We start from the raw sequence: 19,745 nt of genomic DNA, 5'->3' as shown, positions 1-19,745 counted from the left end.
AACAAACAAAACCTAGTCTAAAGGCACGTTTGTTCATTTTCTAGCATTCTGGAGTTATCTTCGAAAATCAGGAAATGACAGAAGAATAGAAACTACTTTAAAGGAGAGTTAGGCCAATGTTTTTTTTTTAGATGCTTCACAGATGAAAATTAATACTCTTTCACAGAACTGGTATGGAGTATCAGTGGGAGGAAATTCTTCTGCAAAAAAAGTTATTATGTGTCATGCATGATGGCATGCATCTGTAATTCTAGCTACTTGGGAGGCTGAGATGGGAAGACTGTGGTCCAAGGACAGCTTGGGCAAAAAGAAAAGTGAGACAACAAGCTGGGCAGGGTGGCCCAAACCTGTGATGCCATCTAAGAGAAGCAGAGGCCAACCCAGAACAAAAACCATGAGAGCCTACCTGAAAAATAAACTACCAATGTAAGGCCCTGAGTTTAAACTCCAGTACAAAAACAACTACAAAAGCTATTTTATGATTCAGGGAGAGTCTAATGGTATCACTAGTTACTAACCATAAAAAGTACAAGAGAATCTTAAAATGTAGATGTTGAACCTACCTAATATCTCCTCACTGTACTGCAATCTAGCACAACAGCCTTTAAGTGAAATTTATATTTATTTTATTTCAATCTGAGTATTAGCATATCACACAACCATTAAAAGGAACAGTCATTTTCCCTTTTATAGAAACACCATTAGTTTTATAATATTTTTGAGAAAACACAATTTAAGATAAAATCTTTAAAAATAACCAGATTACACTGATGTTCTATATTTGAATTACTTTTATAAGAGTATCAGCTTTGGTGTCAGGCTTGAATTTGAACCTTGAGTCTATCATTCAATATGTCATATATATAAATATATGTCCATATATGTATATATGGATAGATATTACCAAATTTCAAGGCACATAGTAAATTCTCAAATGTTAGCTATTATTTCTAATAAAAGCAGTGGTAGCTGCCATTTATAAATGCTTGCTATACATGCTTTATTGCATTTATTCTTTCTAATCATTCAATGAGTATTACCATCCCTATTTAATATATAGAGATACCAAGGTTCAGAAGAGGTTAAGAAACGTGGTCAAATCTGAACCCAGGTGTGTCAGAAGCCAAAGTACCAATGCTACTAACCACTAAATTGCTGTTTCTTAAAGTTGAGGTCCACTAAAAATACTTGTGGAATATGTGTGCGTGTTGAAAGTACAGGGATATCCATGAGTTTACTATGAGAATTTAACATTTTTCATGCTAATGAAAAATTAAATAATTAACATTCATGGATATTATCTTGATAATTGCCCTAAAAGCAAGTATTACCAGAATGTTTCAATGTCTAGGTTTGCATTAGTACTCACTTCCATGCTACAGTCCAGTTCTGCTTTAGTTGGAAAGGCTTAGGGAGAACACAGGCTGACTTAATTGGGAAATGATGCATTTATGTTAGATGGAGACCAAACAAAAGCACCATGTGCTGAACAAATGAAATAATCTGAAGAGAGAAAAATAGAGAGCCCTGAGTTATCACATAACATATGGTAGTATGTGCATGCTGAATGTAAAGGAATGTGTACTGTGGTATTCATTATCACAATCCCATTACAAGTGATGATTTTCATTTTGACACAACACCATCCATCATATCTAATTAGAATTATTTTAAGTTTTACTAGTTTTTTTAAAAGTTTTGCCTGTACTGAATCTGTAAACATGGTTTTACACTTATGTGAAAGCAAGGTGTTTATAGCTAATTTTAGTTTATATACATAATTTAGAGAAAATTATAATAAATATAAGTGAAAACTGAACAGTTAAAAGAGATTTTTTTTCCTTATTAAAAGGGGGTGTGTATTACTCAAGAAGTTTGAGAAAGATTGTTGCATTCTGTACTGCTTGTATGTGTGGTCTTCATCAGGTCTTAACCTCTATTACCAACTACATCACAGGACCTGTAGAAGTATTAAAAGAAATTATGTATGCAAAGTAATCATAATAGTGATCTGAGTTTTGAAAGCAAAAGTTAAGATCTTGTCAACTAAAACACTTCTAGGTCCTCTTTGTTCAGCAGCAATTAAAATCATTTGCATATATGAAACTCTTAATTTTTCAGCAGATATGATCTGGCCTAATAATCATGGCTCAGTTCATGGTAACTGTGTGCTTATATTAACAAAACACATTACAAAAAAAGTGTATGTGTGTATAAAATCTTACTTTTACTGTTTGACAAAAATAACAGATCATATTAAATAGTCATGATTTTGTTAGTGTAATTCATGTAGAGTTACCTCTTTTTTCTTCTTGAACCCAGTGGTGATATACTTTTAAGTATATGCCATACTCAATATATTAAAAAAATGCTACTCTTGGGAATGTAGAAAATAAAGTCAACTAATATTCAAGAGAGCCACTAATATCTAAAGTTATCTTGATCCCATTTGTTCAAGGGCTAGTTTGGTAAGAATCAAATCTGAATTTTGCTGTTTTTTGCTCTATCTTTACATACAGACTACATAAGTCATACTTAAAGAATATAAAGCAAAGCAAATTACGTTTATATATATGTGTGTGTGTGTATGTATGTTTAGGACTACTAAGTAATACTTATCATCTCTGGGTTAATTTATAACGTGACCTCGACATAGACATAAGACAAATTCGTATGTTGAAGCTCTAGTCCCCAGTGTGATGGTATTTGGAGGTGGGGTCTTTGGGAAGTGATATGTCATGAGGGTGAGGACTTGTGAATAGAGAGGCAAGAAGTGATCTCTCTCTCTGCTACATAAAGATACAGCAAGGAGGAGGTTATTCATAAACCAGGAAGAGGGCTCTCACTTGGAACCAAACTGGATGGCCCTTTGGTCTTGACTTCCTAGCCTCCAAAACTGTGAGAAATAAATGTCTGCCTTTTAAGCTACTCAGTTCAGGGTTGCAGACAATCACAAACCAAGAGTGAATCACATTCTATGAGGCTAGTGCCAGTACAGCTGAAACACTCCTCTACATATTGATTATGATGAACATAAATTGAGAACTTCAACTGAAACTTGTCTGATTAGCTCCAACTTTAGGGAATGTAGACTAGTACAACCACTCTGGAAAAAAATTTGGAGGCTACTTAAAAAGCTGGACATCGATCTACCATTTGATCCAGCAATACCACTCTTGGGGATATACCCAAAAGACTGTTACTCCAGAGGCACCTGCACATCCATGTTTATTGTGGCACTATTCACAATAGCCAAGTTATGGAAACAGCCAAGATGCCCCAGCACTGATGAATGGATTAAGAAAATGTGGTATCTATACACAATGGAATTTTATGCAGCCATGAAGAACAAAATGTTATCATTCGCTGGTAAATGGATGGAATTGGAGAACATCATTCTGAGTGAGGTTAGCCTGGCCCAAAAGACCAAAAATCATACGTTCTCCCTCATATGTGGACATTAGATCAAGGGCAAACACAACAAGGGGATTGGACTATAAGCACATGATAAAAGCGAGAGCACACAAGGAAGGGGTGAGGATAGGTAAGACACCTAAAAAACTAGCTAGCATTTGTTGCCCTTAACGCAGAGAAACTAAAGCAGATACCTTAAAGCAACTGAGGCCAATAGGAAAAGGGGAACAGGTACTAGAGAAAAGGTTAGATCAAAAAGAATTAACCTAGAAGGTAACACCCACGCACAGGAAATCAATGTGAGTCAATGCCCTGTATAGCTATCCTTATCTCAACCAGCAAAAACCCTTGTTCCTTCCTATTATTGCTTATACTCTCTCTACAACAAAATTAGAAATAAGGGCAAAATAGTTTCTGCTGGGTATTGAGCGGGGGGGAGAGGGAGGGTGGGGAGTGGGTGGTAAGGGAGGGGGTGGGGGCAGGGGGGAGAAATGAACCAAGCCTTGTATGCACATATGAATAATAGAAGAAAAATGAAAAAAAAAAAAGAAGTGTTTAAAAGTTACCTAACATACAATCAAATCTGCTGTTCCTAGAACCGTAATTCTTCTCCATGCACAATGTATTAGGAGAGACAGTGATTTTAAAGAGAAAACCATTACCTACAGTTTAATTATTAAACTAAGCAAATAAAAAAAAACAAAGACATGCCATGTTTTCTTACTAGTGATTATATTTATCTGTCTCTAGAAAAGGAAGGTATTATATCCTTTTTAGACTTTCATAAATTTGACAAAAAATCTGTACCCACTTTCCTACCAAAAGTAAGTAATAAATCCATTGTTGATTACTCTCAAAATAATATAGATGGATTCCTTTAAAAAGGAAGCATAAAAAGATGTCAGTGAAATCAGATACATGTTAAAGGCAAAAACCAAAATATACACTGAAGCAAAAATGTATTGTCTAAAAATCATATGCCAGCATGGGTTAATAAGTTGTCTTCAGCAGTTCAACTACATTTGACATGACCAAAGTTTAACTAGACTAAAGATTTGATGGTGCTTTGGATTAACATCAGATGCTAGTAATCATCTCCTCCCAGTCACCCCTTCATCCTCTAACATGTCTTGAAAATGGCATGTGTCATCCAGGCCATCCAACCTTCTGACAAAGGCACAAATACACTCAGTGTTATTTAATCATTTCAGTATAAATGTCACTATGTTTCCCCTCCAGGAATCTTCATTATGTAACACTATGAACAATTACAAAAGCATGATCTTGGTCCCATACCAAATTTATTTCACTGAGAAGAGTTGTTCTTATCTTTCTTTACTTATTAAATTATCAGTTGATTATGTATATAGTCCTATACATCAATTATAATAGAATCTCAGCACATACAGAATCCTGCATGTATTATTAACCATTAATATACTGGGATGAACAAAGCAAAGGAATATTCTTTCAGAATTATTGCACACAAGAAATTGTATATAGGCAGGCATGGTGATACATACCTGTATCCCAGTACCCTTGAGAAGGTGAGGCAGGAGTTTCACAAGTTTGAGGCCAGCCTGAGCCAAATAGCAAGACCCTGTCTCAAAAACAAAAATAACAATAAACAACAAAAAAAGGAAATTTTCTATATAAATCTGCTTCAAGTGGCTTAGTAGCTTGCAATATCTGTTATTTATAGTGGCAATGGTTCAGGATAGATGTCAATTCAAGGGAGCCAAGTCCAGCTTTATCAAAGTAATGTTGGCATATTGTTATAGCTGTTCTAAGGGAAAAGATACCTCAGATATGATCCAACAATTGGCTGTAGAAAGTGAAATGAAAATTCCAAATTTTTAAGGCTCAACAGGTTAAAGTAGAAGCTTAACACCTGATGTGTGACTGGCTGCCTGGATAAGGTGATTTAGAGAACATAGCAAGATACATGTCCTGATACATGTAAGCATACATAAGGAGTAAGTGGTTTTGATGACAAAGCAAATGTGTCCAATAGATGCAAAAAATAAGAATGCTTATTTTTTATATGGAAAATACAAAATGGGGTTGGCATAACTATCTGGTATTTTCTATCATAAAAGAAGGATGTTTCTTTTCTGTCCACTGAAGAATTAGTTTGGGCAAAGAGAAATGGGATCCTTAGAAGCATTGATCCTGAGCACATTCTTACAGACGTGTTCTACTTTTCCTTCTCCAGAACTGCAAATGTGTATGATGGGGTAGGAAGATGGAGGTGGATGGGCGTAGGAATCAAAAGAAATATGAAGACACCCAGATGGTAATGATAATGGCTTGACCTTAATTTGAGAAGAAATCTTTAAAATGGGTAACAGATGTCTCTCATTAAAGTACAGCACAGAGGGAAGAGAAAAGCAGAGGAAATTTTGGAAGTGAAGGAAGGAGGTCCTCAGAGTGGAGATTTTGCCCTAATGGCTCTTGTTCCCATTCTCCATCAAAAAAAAAAAAATCATTCAAAAGGTGCCAAAGACTAAGGAGTACCTTGCAGCATTTCCTCATGTATATTTATCCCCATTTAAAAGGTAACTGAAGATACCCCACTGAGCAAACTCCCACACCATTTTTCATCCAAAGATACCCAAGCTCTTTTTAAATGTTATCTTCATGATACCTTTATGAAGGAGGTAGTATAATTCTAATTTTTACTCATAAGCAAGCTAAGGCACAAATAAGAGCCTGAGTGGCAAAAGTAGTCTGGAAAAAAAAGCAAATTATCGGGTCCTTGGATTTTTTTGGCTGTGACACACTTTCTTCATATTGATGTAGGCAACTCAAGAGATAGTGAGCCAAATAAAATCACTCAGATTGGAAGACAGCATACTCTCTAAGGGCTCCATGATAGAGTCCTGGGAGATACACTTCACTTAAGAGTGCCAGTAACATGCCCACCTTTTGAATAAGGAGATCAAAAGGTCATGATCTCCTTGATTATTGGAAAAAGGTTTCCCCACACTTCTGAGATAACAATGGTGGCAATCTTAACAACAGTACTTAACTCTTAGTCTTAACTTGTGCAGTAAAATTACAAGTGCTACATTTGGCTATTGATTTTTATATTTTTGATCAGATATATTTCTATATACTTGGTCCTGGACAATTTTCTTATGTTAAGATCATATGTATAAAATGCAAATGGCATTATCACCAGGATCTGACACAAACATTGCATCCAGTCAGCATATGTTGGTTCAATGTATTTCGAGAAACACTTATTAAATACACAAAGGAAGCATGCAATGTCTAAGAGATGATGTGAACAATGCCGGTGGTCTGTGTAATGGAGAATCCAGTGTCCTTCAGGAAACTGAAGATACTCAAAAGTTGCTCCCCAGCGTCTATTAACAGCACTCTAAAAATGAACATTTCCATTTGATACAAATATACAAATTTAAAATATGTGCAGTTCAGAATGGCTTATCATTTTTAGATTGCTATGTGCCAGAAAATATATAGTCAATAAAAAAATACCAGAGAGGTGGGGACAAAAGGCTCTCTGGATCTGTACAGCAAAAATGAGTATCACTTCAACAGGTAGCAATTCGTGGCAGAAGTGGCATCCTTGCAATCAAGATGCACTGAAAGATGGAAGGTCACAAATCAGGTGATGGTGGATAAGATGTATAATAAGGCCCGTTTTCCTGTGGAAAGAAAAGACAAGAATATTAAGTAACACGAGCAATTTAACAGGGGATGTGAAAGAAAGGGACTCACGGTCAATGAGACAGTTTATGTAAAATGTCTAGCATGCGTTTTGCACTGAGCAGGCCCTCAGCTATTGACGTAGTTCTATTGGCATGAGGCAGAGTTAGTATAGAGTAAGTAGACAAAGAAGATGAAAATATATTTTAATAACAATACCAGTTACTAAAATAAAAATATATTTTAATAACTATACACCAGACTCTTTATAGGCTCCTTTTACCACCATCCCTTTAAATTCTCATACAGTACCACAAAGTAGGCAACATTCTCATTTTATAGAAGAGGAAAATGAAGATCACATAGATTATATTATTCACCTGAAGTCACCAAGCTAGTAAACAGCAGAGCCTGAATTTAAATCCAAATCTACTTCAATATAATACTGATTCTTTTTTTGTTACTGTGTTATCTTACTGTGTGCTGAATCTTCTTGTGGTTGCTGGGGACTGAGAGCCTTGTGCATGCTAGGCAGGTGCTGAGTGGAGTTACATTCCCAATTTCCAGACCTTGTTTTGTTTTCTGCTTATTCATTTGTTTTAAAAATACCAAACAGGGTCTTGCTATGTAGCTCAAGATGGTCTGAACTCACAATGTAGCCTAGACTGACCTTGAACCCTTGATCCTCCTGCTTCTGCCTCCCAAATGTTGAGATTACAGGCATGAGCCACCACACCCAGCCTGAATCTTATTATCGTTTTGAAACAACAACAAAAAATGATCTCTGAAGAATTTAATAACTGTAACTGTTTTGGCAGAAATGAGTCTTCATCATAGGCTGAGTGGTAACGCCTGTAACAATTACAATTCTTAGGAAATTTAGTTCCAAATCAAGATGAAAAAGTAAATGCTAAAACTTAATATCAAATGAAAAGGTCAATGTACCAGGGTAAGGGGAAATTTTTGGCATCCACTTTGACAAAGCGTAATAAAAATGACAGTTAACTTCATGGTAGAAGGATCCTAGATTAGGTTTGTGAGATTTAAGATTGATTTCTCATTTTTAAGGAAAGTATTTCTTTGCTAAAGAATAAAAATGTTTAGCATTTAAGTAAGAAAATAGTTAGGTATGAGTCTAAATGAGAAGGAGCTGTGATATTCTTTAGAGCAGACGCTCTGGACAGGGATTGGTCCAGGTGCCATAACCAGGAAAAGAAGAAGACAGGTTGTAAAACTTACTTTCTTATAATCTGACAAGGTATCAAAAAAAAAAATCCTAGAATTGGTTACACTTCTGGAAATATAGTAAGACCTCTCTTTTTTTTTTTTTCCCCATTTAGCACTCCCTATCAAGACCTTTGTCAGTAATCAATTCTGTACCTTCAATATACATGGAAGCTATGCTTAAAGAAACATGCCCCTAAGAGAGAAATCGATCCTAAAGTTCACCTGAAAAGCAATCGTTGACTCTCTGTCATTAAGGATTCTCTATTCAATTCTACTACCATATTCACCTAAGGCTCTCATATGTATACTGAATTTTGTGGTAAGGTAAGAAGAGCAAGTCTAGTATGTAATGTCCCAAAGCAGAGCTTATCTCACATTGTGGAAAGACTGCCAAGCAATTACAGAAATTTAAAGAATTATTGCCAGGTAATCTCTTCTTTTACTTATATTTGTAAGAATGCTGACTAGCCCCTTTTATGAAGTCGCCTCATTATTTTTGCCTAGAGATTAAAAAAAAAAAAGCCAACTCTCTTATCATTTCTTTTCTTCAATCAGATTCTTAGTTCCTCCCATTAAAGGAACATGTTTCCTTACAAGGTAGCATCCAGCCACCCTCTGGTATCTCTCCTCAACATCCCAGGGGCACCTCAAACCTGTGCTGCAGACTGAACAGACTCCTGTCCCTGCATCTAGTCCTTTAATACTTTTCCTTCATATTGCTTCTCTGGGTAATGGCAACACTACCCACAAAAATCAATGATTTCTACTTTACCTCAAATGGCTACTTAGCCTCCAAATGCTATCCATTTCTAAATATCTAAAATCTTCAAATCCTTGCCACTATCACTACCACTGTCCTAGCTGAGCTTAGGATTTCCTCTGGCTTCACTAACAAGACTTTTATCTTGTTCCTAAAGATGTATCCTTCTCCAGTCATTTTCTCTACTGTTTCTATCATCTTTCTACATAGCAATGCAATGCAGGTTCTCCTTTCAGAACACCCTCCACTAACTACCAAGCCAATCCTGAAGCACAATTAAAGTTCCAGTGTCTAACAATGTGCCCTCTGTCTGCCCACATCACCCAGTCACCTTTGCTTTCTTCCCCATTTTTATGGTTTTCTTTAGTCTTTGTATACAGATGGTCTAATATCTCAGTTTTAGAAAACTCTAGCATAAGTACAAAGATATAGCTTAAGGAGTCGATCATTAGCCTAGAGGTTCTATGTAATTTTGATTAATCATATTATTATGCCTGTATCTGATATACAAAAATATAACAGAAGCTAAAATAAATGTTAAAATAAAACAAAAAAACGCAACTCGAGTATAGTGGATTTAAAACTGTATTTCCAGAAAAAATTATGAATCCAGACACTAGCACTTAGTTGTCATTCTAAAATTTGGTATCACATTTCCTGCTACTTTTTTAAGGATTAAGAAGAGTATAGTTCAAAAGGCATAACAAGGAAGCCATTTTCTAAACTGATGTAGTTTTTCCCTTTCCCAAATAGTCAACAATCTTGGAATTTATGATCCAGCTTCTCCTATTGCACAAATCCTCTCTGTGCAACAGCCAAACATGAAATTTTATTCGCCATTAGAACATGTTAAACACTTTTCACATAAGAGGACAGAAGTCATAGTTGAAGTTACAGAAATGTTAGAGAGAAAACATGTTGCAGGATTTTTATTTGACTAGATACATGCTGCACACTAATTAGGAAAGAATAATTCATTTCAAATTTAATATAAATTTCAAATAGGCTTTGTGGTTCATGCATAAAGATGTGTAATCAGCAGCAGTTAAACAATGAGATGGATGAGCTTTTGTCCTAGTATGTTTTTTAATTATTAAGGTAACAGTGTGAGTAACACAATGGAATAGAACTTTGATGAAGTTCAAGCTCTTTGATTAGTGCTGAAGTAACAGATCTACAAATGTACCTAAAAATTGTAACCATGCTAGTATTGGTTAATGCTCTTAAAAACATTACACAGGGTTTTAGAAAAATACGTTTAGCAGGATAAAGACTGTAAGATAGGCTGAAAGAGATCATGAATCAATTCTGGAACATAGCTGTTCATGTAGCTGAGAAGCCATTCAATCTTAAGAAAATTAGGCAGAGGTATGTGTCTCAAATATGCAAACTGAGCATACAACCATTGATTGGCTTTAAACTCACAGCAGAAAAATCTCCCCTGAAATGTTTACCTGGGGAAAAAAAAATTCTCAGGACAAAGACTTTTCCTAAAGTTATCATAGAAAAAGAATATTAAATGATATTATAAAGCTTACTAAAATACACTAATTACATCAATCATACCTTGTAACAATCATACCTTTTTGTGTTCAGAGGGACTGCTAATATACTTTACAAGGTGAGGGAGAACTCCTAGTACTTACCCTGGCATCGTATTCAAGGACAAAAGGAGGAAAGTCGATCTGTTCTGGTGATATTGATGAAAACAGCTGGTTCAGGCTGTCCACATGGTGGATTTTGTCCTTCAGTCCTGAGACAGAAAAGGTGGTAAAAAACCATGTTGACACCTGATTAACAGAAGGGAAAAATAATTTAAGCAGTGGCCACAGTTAAAAATACAATTTTGAAAGTTTATACTAGATAAAAAGATTTCAAAACTGTATTTCGAAATCTTACAATAACCAGTGTTTTTCAAAGTGCAGTTTATAGTTCATCAGTGAGTAGTACAACTACTTTAATAGATTAAAGATCATTAAAAAAAGAAAAAGCAGAATTACCATGACTGGGGACTATAACAAAGACGAGTTCTTGCATCATCAAGGTTTTGTTTGTTCTATCTGTACACTCCCCGTTGTGTGCAGTGTGTTGTGAGGTAATGTACGTGCTGTTAAAACCACTACATTCTTTGGTGCAGCAACTGGTACAATTGGTGTGTGTACTTGTACTCTATATCCAAGTCTCACAAACACTTTTTAAATTTCCAAACGGGACTGAAAAATACTTCATCAATAATTTGGGACTAAGATATTTACATGTGACACTTGGCATGCAGTCTCTTTTCTTTAGTCATCAAAGTGAAGCACCTGCAGGTCCTGCAGATGCAGGACCACCTTTGTTCATCCACTTTACAAAATGGGTGAGTGCAAAATTTGTAAGTGTAAAAGAATTTCTGATAGGAAGCAATGCTGACATAAGGTAAGTAATAACTAGAACTTATATATTACCTATCTAAGCTGGCAGTCATAAATCAGCCCACGTTTACTAGCACATTACACCACAGTCCTGGAATAGCTTTGCTACTGTTGCCATTCCATTGTATTTACCTGCAACATGCTGCTGAGCTTTGGGTGCCTGGCATAACATGCTCCAAAGGGGTGTCACTTATTTACCCCAGATACCAAGCATTCTGCTAATTTCTTTTTGGCAGCCTATCATGTTCTTCAGTGGCTGTTCCAAACCTTGTATATATCCCCTTGACATTCCTCCTTAATATGACATACTTTCTTCATACTTGTGAGAAAAGGCACAGAATAACAAACAACTCTAAACTAAATTATCAGAATTCTATTCAAATTTCCTGTCTCAGTACAGTGTCACCTCTGCCAATATTTGTGTCTTACCGCTCCAAGCAAATTATCTCCACTCTTTAATCCTTATGATCTTGGGTTTAAATCTCACTTATAGAGATTTAGGAGACTTGTTTGCTAGCATTTCCATTACTCATAGTCGTTTCTATAATCTCCCCGGCACCTAGTAGACAATTCTAGAATGACAATGTAAAGTTCTGTGATCTATAGATAGAGCCAAGTTCTCAACTACTTGTTAAAACAGAATGAAGATAAGGCTTATTTTATAATGGCTGTTACATCCTGGGTCACTCTTCTGTGGCAGCTACACTACCACTGACTGGCCTCAAATATTAACACTGCTCTCTTACCCTTCTCCCCGCCCTTTTACCAAGTTTACTTGAGGAAGTAGTGGGGGTGGCAGTGAAGGTACTTGGCCAGTAATAGAACCAAGCAAATTTAAATAATTGCTGAATTACATACCAAAATCAGTTTGTTATTATATTCTTTACTGACAGAAATTTCTGTTAACTGGATTAATGCAATTCCAGATTAGGAGCTCCACAACTAATCACAGAAGCAGCTGGTAAATTAATAAAAGCTCTGAAGAGATCATGGAGGTTGCCGAGTAGTTCTATAAAGAGCCACAAATCAGACTATAACAGCAGAACAGAGAATGTGAAGGATGTGTTAGGAAATATATTTGTGTAAGAAGTTAAACATACACTGGTTGTTCATTGTGTGTTAAGCATTATACTGGGATTGCAGGTGATAAAAGATCTCAGTGATGTAGCCTTTCTTCTAAAAGGGGTTTGGATTCTAGTAGAGAGGTCAGATTGTAAGCAACTAATAACCTAATCATAATAACTACCTAAACCAAAACTTGCTAAATACAATGAATGCTTCCAAGAAAACACATGAATATCTATTATACGCAAGTAGTTCTACTACTTAGAAAAGGTGTAAAATTATGGAGATAAAAGGCTATGTAGGGAATCTTTATGTCACTGTTTTCTTCAGAACCATTTTACATGCTGTTCTTGTAGTCCCTGACACCTTACCCTCGAATCTGCCTGGCCAATTGGTTTTCAGAGCTTAGATCACAATGGCCTATGTGAAGACTTTCTTTGACCACCCTCTACCCAAAGATGGAAAAAAAATGACAACAGAATTAAGTCTTCCAATCCACAGATAAAATATATGCCTCCATTTATTTAGGTCTCCTTTAGCTTCTCTAATCCATGCCTTAGTGTTCAAAACTGTAGAGTATACAAGTCTTCTACATCTCTTGTCAGATTTATCCCTAAGTACTTAATATTTGATGTTTGTAAAAAACACACAAAAAAGGACATTGCTTTTATTTTTATTTATTTTTTATTATTATTCATATGTGCATACAAGGCTTGGGTCATTTCTCCCCCCTGCCCCCACCCCCTCCCTTACCACCCACTCCGCCCCCTCCCTCTCCCCCCTACCCCCTCAATACCCAGCAGAAACTATTTTGCCCTTATTTCTAATTTTGTTGTAGAGAGAGTATAAGCCATAATAGGAAGGAACAAGGGTTTTTGCTGGTTGAGATAAGGATAGCTATACAGGGAGTTTACTCACATTAATTTCCTGTGCGTGTGTGTTACCTTCTAAGGACATTGCTTTTTAAATTCCTTGTGATTGCCTGCTGCTAATATATACATCAACTTTTGAATACTGGTTTGTATACCCTCAAACCTTGATCAAATTCACTCACTAGCTTTAGTAGTTTTTCTGTGAAAACCACATAGGGTTTTCCACACAGGCAATAGCATCATCTCTGAATAAGTTTTTATTTATTCCTTTCCAATCTAGAAGTATTTTGTTTCATTTTCTTGTCACACTGCACTGTTGAGAACTTTCAATGTAATGTTGAATAAAGAAGGTGAGAACAGACATCCTTTCAAGACATATGAAAGGCCGAGCTAAACCTTTGTCTCAATTAAAGAAAATGTTCAGTAGCTATTGGATGAATAACAACAAAAATGGATGATGGTATTTCAGGAAATAGTTAGGCACTACTTTTTTTTAAGGGTTATACAAAAAAGAATTAGTCACCTACTGAGAATAAAAAGATTATGGAAAAGTTAATAATATACATTATCTATAAAGATCTTATAATCAGAACTTAAAAAAGAGCAGAAAAAGCCCTTCACTTGATAAACCATTCATTGTTTTCTTTAAAGCCTGGTCAAACAGTATTCCCATATGCTTTTATTTTTTAAAAATTATTTTTAAATCGACACCTACTTTGGTATACCTTAAGTGACATTTGACATCTATTAGGCATACACCTATTATAATATACATATTTATGGGGTACAATGTCATGTTTAGATACATGTATTCATTGTGTAATGATCCAGAGTAATTAGCATATCCATCAATGAATGTGTTCATCTATAAGTGTAGTTTAGTCTTTACTGTGCTATTCCAACACTGACAGATCAAAAAGAAATTTGCAATTTTTAAAAGAATTAGTTGAAATATTTCATGCAAATTTTAAACTTGGCATTTGGATGAGAAATTCAGTAATTGTGTAAATAATGACAAATCCCATAGCAGAAATCACTTGCTTACTGAAGCTTTCACTCATCTCTTAATTATGAAATATAAAGAGAACTTTTCATACTTATATTACTGAATTTTTACAGTGCTTTAAAAATAATGACCGTTTCCACCATCTTTGATGCCTTCCTCTTTGTTAGCTTCCACAGTACTACTCTCTTAGTTTTCCCACTAGTTTTTAGATTATTTCTTGGTCTCCTTCTCTGATGCCAGGGATCTGTCTTTAGATGTCCTATTTGCTCTAAGTCTCTCTGTGATTTTATTCATTAACACATTTAAAGAGTAAAAGGCCATATTCACTTAATGGTGACTCTCAAATTTAAAGCTCAATCCATGGTCCCTACATATGACATGTAGGGGCCATGGATGACCTAGTCCTTTCTCTCACCATTATTCATCTAATATATCATTAAAATCCAAGTTTTTAATACCAAAAAGTCACCTTTTCTCTAAACTGAGTCATACACTGAGATTCTTTTTTTTGCTTTGCATTATTGTTGCCTAAACCAAGAGTTAGAAAATTTTTGCAAAGGAACAGTAAGTAAATATTTTAGGTTTCTTATAGTAACATTATAAGAAAAGTTCATGAGGCATGCCTAGAGCACTTGGAGCAGTGCACCACTCGAGGCAGGACAACATGAAAACTGATCTGGAGGCTGTTGTGTTATCCCGGATAAAAGATGATGGTGGGATGAACTAAAGTAGAGTGGAAACAAGAGATTTGAGCAATAGTAAGACACAGAGCTGATGCAATATGGAGTCATGAGACAGAGAACATACATAAGGATGCATCCCTGGCTTCTGGTTTAAGGCACCTGAATAGTAGTGATCCCATTTCCTAAGATGGGGAATCCTAAAAGCACTTTGGGAGTCAATGCAAAATTCTGTTTTAAAAATGCTGAACTTCAGGGGCCCATAAGACATCTACGTGAAGATATGTAGTTAGTAGTTCAATGGGAAGGTCTACAGCCTAGGAATAATATTATAGTTAATATATACTGAGTGCTCACTATATGATAACTAATGTTTTAAGCATTTCACGTGTATTAATTTACTTTATCCTTCTGATAACCCTATTTTATAGAGGATGAAATTAAAGCATAGGGAGGTTACTCTACTTGCTTGACATGATAAACCAGTGATTGGCAAAGCAGGGATTAAAAACTAGGTCACTTGGAAACCATGCTTCTAAACATTAGGCTTATTGTTTGCTCAAACAGATATTTGGGGAATGCCTATGTTTTGAAGAGTCATTGAAGACACAGAAATGAAAAAAGGAATAGGATGAAGGATAAGGGCAGAGATCTTAGGAATACTAATACTCAAAGGGTAAGAGGGCCCACAAAGGAGACAAAGGAGTAGCTATAAGCAGGACAGAAGCCAGGAAAGCTAAGTTTCAAGGAAACCAAGAGAAAGAATGACCAGCTGTCCACAGCTGCAGGGAAAGAAGGTAACATAAAGATAGAGTAAGTGTATTAGATTTAGTAACACAGATTATTAGTGTTTTTTGGTATGAACAGCTTCAGATGGCCTAGTGGGATTAAAACCAGATTGGAGTTTTCCAATCTCAGAAGGTGTATGAGAAATGGAGATGGTGAACAAACAGATTACATTAAAAAATTCTGGATGTAAAGGGGGGAGAGAAGTATTTTAAGTCAGACATAGTCATGCACACCTGTAATCTCACCTCTCAAGAGGCTGAGGGAAGAAAATCATGAGTTCAATACCAACCTGGGCTTGTGAAACCCTGTCTAAAAATAAAAGAGTTGGTGATTTAGATCTAGCAAAGTGGGAGAGGAGAAAGATACTAATTGCTGAAGAGAGGTTCCTAAGGAAATGAAAATATACTCTGTAATTAAAAGATTAAGATGCTTAGTGCAAATTCAGCCTTTGCTAGTAACTGTTGATTACAACCTTAATCAAAGCATCAATTCCCCTACCTGTAGGATGGGAATAGTACTACTCTCTACTTTCCAGATATACTGTGAGGCTTAAACAAAATAATGTGTGGGGAGAAAGGGCATATGGTAAATGCTCAAAGAAATGTTAGCTAATGCTAGTACTGTAAGACCCAAAGTACAGGTAGAGGGACTGTCCTTCATTAAAAAGGAACACATTTTTGTGACAGAAAAAGGCAGCAATGATAAGAACAGATGGCAGGTAAATTTGAGGTGGGAGGGCGAAGGCTTCTATTGATGGTTTCTATATTTTTGGATAAGAATGAAGCAAGGCTATTTGTCAATGAAACACTGAGGGATCTTTACCAGTGACAGCCCATGAGTCCACTGAAAGTGCCCCTGGCCATATGATTTCTCCATTAGTGTTCCGCAACCCAGACACAGGAGAGAAGAAAGTACAATGATGGGTAACCTCAAGTTTAGGTTTTATGGCAGGTGTAATGAAAGAGTAAGAGGTAATGGTTTATTTAGGCATTGACAAGAGGGGCTGAAGTGATGGAATGTGGGTTTTAGTCTGGATAGGGAAAGAATGAAGGTAAGAATGATATTTTCAGGAAGAAGGGAAGGACCAGATTTGGTCCTCACTTGATAAAGTGAAAGTGAGGATTGGACACTGGGAATGTAATTGTGAGCAAGATAGCTACATCTAGTCCATATAGATCTGGTAGATTAGCATATAAGGCAGAAAATTAAGTAAGCAATTAGAATTAAAATGTAACAATGATAGAAGACTATGAAATCTTAAGGGGTATTCTGTGCATCTACTAGAAGCAAACACTGAGAAGTTAATGACTTGTAAGGGCTATCCACAGACACCAGAGTCACACATTACCAAAACATTAGGACCACAACTCAGGATCAATAAAAAAGGAAGGAAAAACAAACAAATCAGCAGTCACAATGGTGACAGCAACAATTAAGGTGCTGAAACACACTATAAAATTCTGAGCATGCAAGTACACTTAAATTCAAGATTTAGTCAAAAGAAAAATACTGTACCTTTGAACGAAATGTTGGATGAACAAAATAAACAGCCTTCAAATTCCTCTTGTACCTAATCGAAACATACAAATAAGGAGATCATATAAGTCATATCTAAAACCAGATAGCATTACATATGATTAACTTGTTGTTTGAATATATAAATATATTCACAGAGGAAAAATATTTTAAAAGCAATTGTAGTTTATGCATTGAATTTTAAGTGAAATGTCAAAAATAATTCAGAGGACATTTTGTAATTTAAATTGTCTATTTTATAGAAGATATTAATTGTTGGTTGTCATAGAGTTACCTCAGGGTAGGGCGTATTTAACAAATTTATGTGTTATTTTTATATTGTGATAGAATCTCTAGGATCTTATATTGTGATAGAATTAAGTCACAATAAAAAACACTTAAAATTATACCAAAAATTAGAAACTGAAAGTTTTAGTGGACATATTACATAAAAGTTTACTGTGAGCCAGGAATTGAATGAAGACGTCTCATGACAATTTTGAGATGAATACTATTATTGCCCCTACATTAACTTTCTCAAAGTCATCTGGCCAGCAAGTGGCACATGACTCCATAATCATGTTCTTCTCCACTATTATACCTAGCTTTTCCAGGTATACCTGAGATTTTTTTTATCAACAGTTCCAAGAATCACCATCAGCTCAGATGAGGTTAATTGGAAAGTACTCCAGATAAATAAACTCTTCCTTTCACACTAAGGTCTATTCCAGTTAAAGAGTGACAGATGTAGGAACATGGCGGAGTAAAACTTCCTTACATATATATAACCTACATTCAGAGCAAGCCAAACAGGCTTTCATTATTGGATAATGCAAGCAGCATTACTGCTAATCAAGATGAGATTTAAGGGGAAGAGTAAAACAGTTGGAAATTTATGGTAATTTACCTTCATTGTACTCTAACTATACAATGGGTTTTCAACATAATCCCTGAAGTCACTGCAATGTGCTACAAAAAAAAAAAAAAAAGGTAGAAGGAGGCAGAGTGCCATTTTTATTTAGGAATAATATTAATGAGAAAAAATGTAAAGCATTACACTTGACCTTGCTGTAATGCAGTGCCATAACCTACCAGTTGTACATTATGGTTTTTAATTTTCATTAAAGTCAGTAGTCTAAGTGAGTAGTCTGTTAAGTTCAAATTCTGTATTTACTGTTGAGACCCTGGGCAGCACTTTTTACCTTTCAGAATGTCATTATTCTCAAATCTTTCAAACACAGGTAGTATTTCTCCTAACAAACTCAAATTAAATAATGCATCTTAATGTCCAACACACTGTAAAAATAGAAGGTAGTATTTTTGTTTTTTTAAACATAAAGCCCCAGCCCTTTTCTAAAGTGTATAAAAGGGGGAGACTACATATGATTTACTTTACTGCAAAATAAGTTTGAGTTTAGGAGGATCTCCTATGATTAAAATATCTATGTATGATAAAAATCTTTGTTACATGAAATATCCTTTCATAGAATATTTAAGAATGCTTGCTTTGCTTAATATCAGAAAATAAAGCTATGCCTCCCTTCAAAATTTGCAACAATAACTAACTTGACATCAACAACATCGTAGAGTTTCTTCAGGAAGTCAGAGTCCAGGTGATTGTATTCGCTGGTCAGTGTGTGAAAATATACTAAGACATATTCCTTCACAGCAATGTGATCCATTACATGGATAAAATATAAGAGAGCCTAAAAGAAAAAGAAGAGTAAAGATCATTTTGCACAGTAGTCTATCTCACCAAGGCGAAGAGAGGGGAACCACCCACCCCCAAGATTAATCTAATCTATGCCTCAATCATTGCAGATGGACATGTCAGGTCAATGGGTATCAATTCTCTTCACAAAGGTCTCCATAAAGTGAATCATCCCAGTGTTTAGGATTTCTCACACATGATACTGTACAATCCCTTTCTGTTTTGTCCCAAGTGATGTTAGGGGATAATCAACCATTCTCATCTGAAATCATCTTCATATACCACGAAGAATTCTGGAGTTAGCTAATAGGTTTCCCCTCTCTAGGATAATGATATTAAAATTGTCAGAACCAGAATTTTTAAATTTTTAATAATTCTTCAGTTTCTGCTTGAATTCAAACAAAAATCTTTGCAATCTCTATTCAAATATACACTCGGGGCTCTAATAGTAACTCTACAGCCATCAAGGATTACTCAAAAAGGATATAATGGGAACTTCCTTATATGGCTTGCTTTAAGGGCTGATTTTCTGTCAGTAGAGGGACAATAAGCTAGGTAGCATTTTTAGAGCTCAGAAAGACTAACTTAATGTGATCCGGATTGGTTAGCGAGATCTT

General features: G+C 35.5%; 1 protein-coding gene across 6 annotated transcripts in view; it reads right to left on the bottom strand.

The window, feature by feature from the left end:
* Positions 1-4,698: 4,698 nt before the first annotated feature.
* Positions 4,699-19,745, bottom strand: part of Gdap2 (ganglioside induced differentiation associated protein 2) — a 61,062-nt gene continuing 46,015 nt past the window's right edge. For 4 of the 6 annotated variants that reach the window (XM_074050663.1, XM_074050662.1, XM_020162168.2 and 1 more), the window contains 4 exons: positions 18,984-19,123; positions 17,418-17,472; positions 10,723-10,866; positions 4,699-7,088 (listed from right to left, as the gene is read on the bottom strand). In XM_074050663.1, coding sequence (XP_073906764.1) covers positions 7,041-7,088; positions 10,723-10,866; positions 17,418-17,472; positions 18,984-19,123 — 387 coding nt within the window. In that variant the 3' untranslated portion in view covers positions 4,699-7,040. The remainder of the gene's footprint in view (positions 7,089-10,722; positions 10,867-17,417; positions 17,473-18,983; positions 19,124-19,745) is intronic. The other 2 variants (XR_012439882.1, XM_074050664.1) reach the window with 2 other exon arrangements.

Source organism: Castor canadensis, chromosome 12, assembly GCF_047511655.1.
Source record: "Castor canadensis chromosome 12, mCasCan1.hap1v2, whole genome shotgun sequence".
Lineage (NCBI taxonomy): Eukaryota > Metazoa > Chordata > Mammalia > Rodentia > Castoridae > Castor > Castor canadensis.
This window is presented reverse-complemented; position numbering and strand designations above follow the sequence as displayed.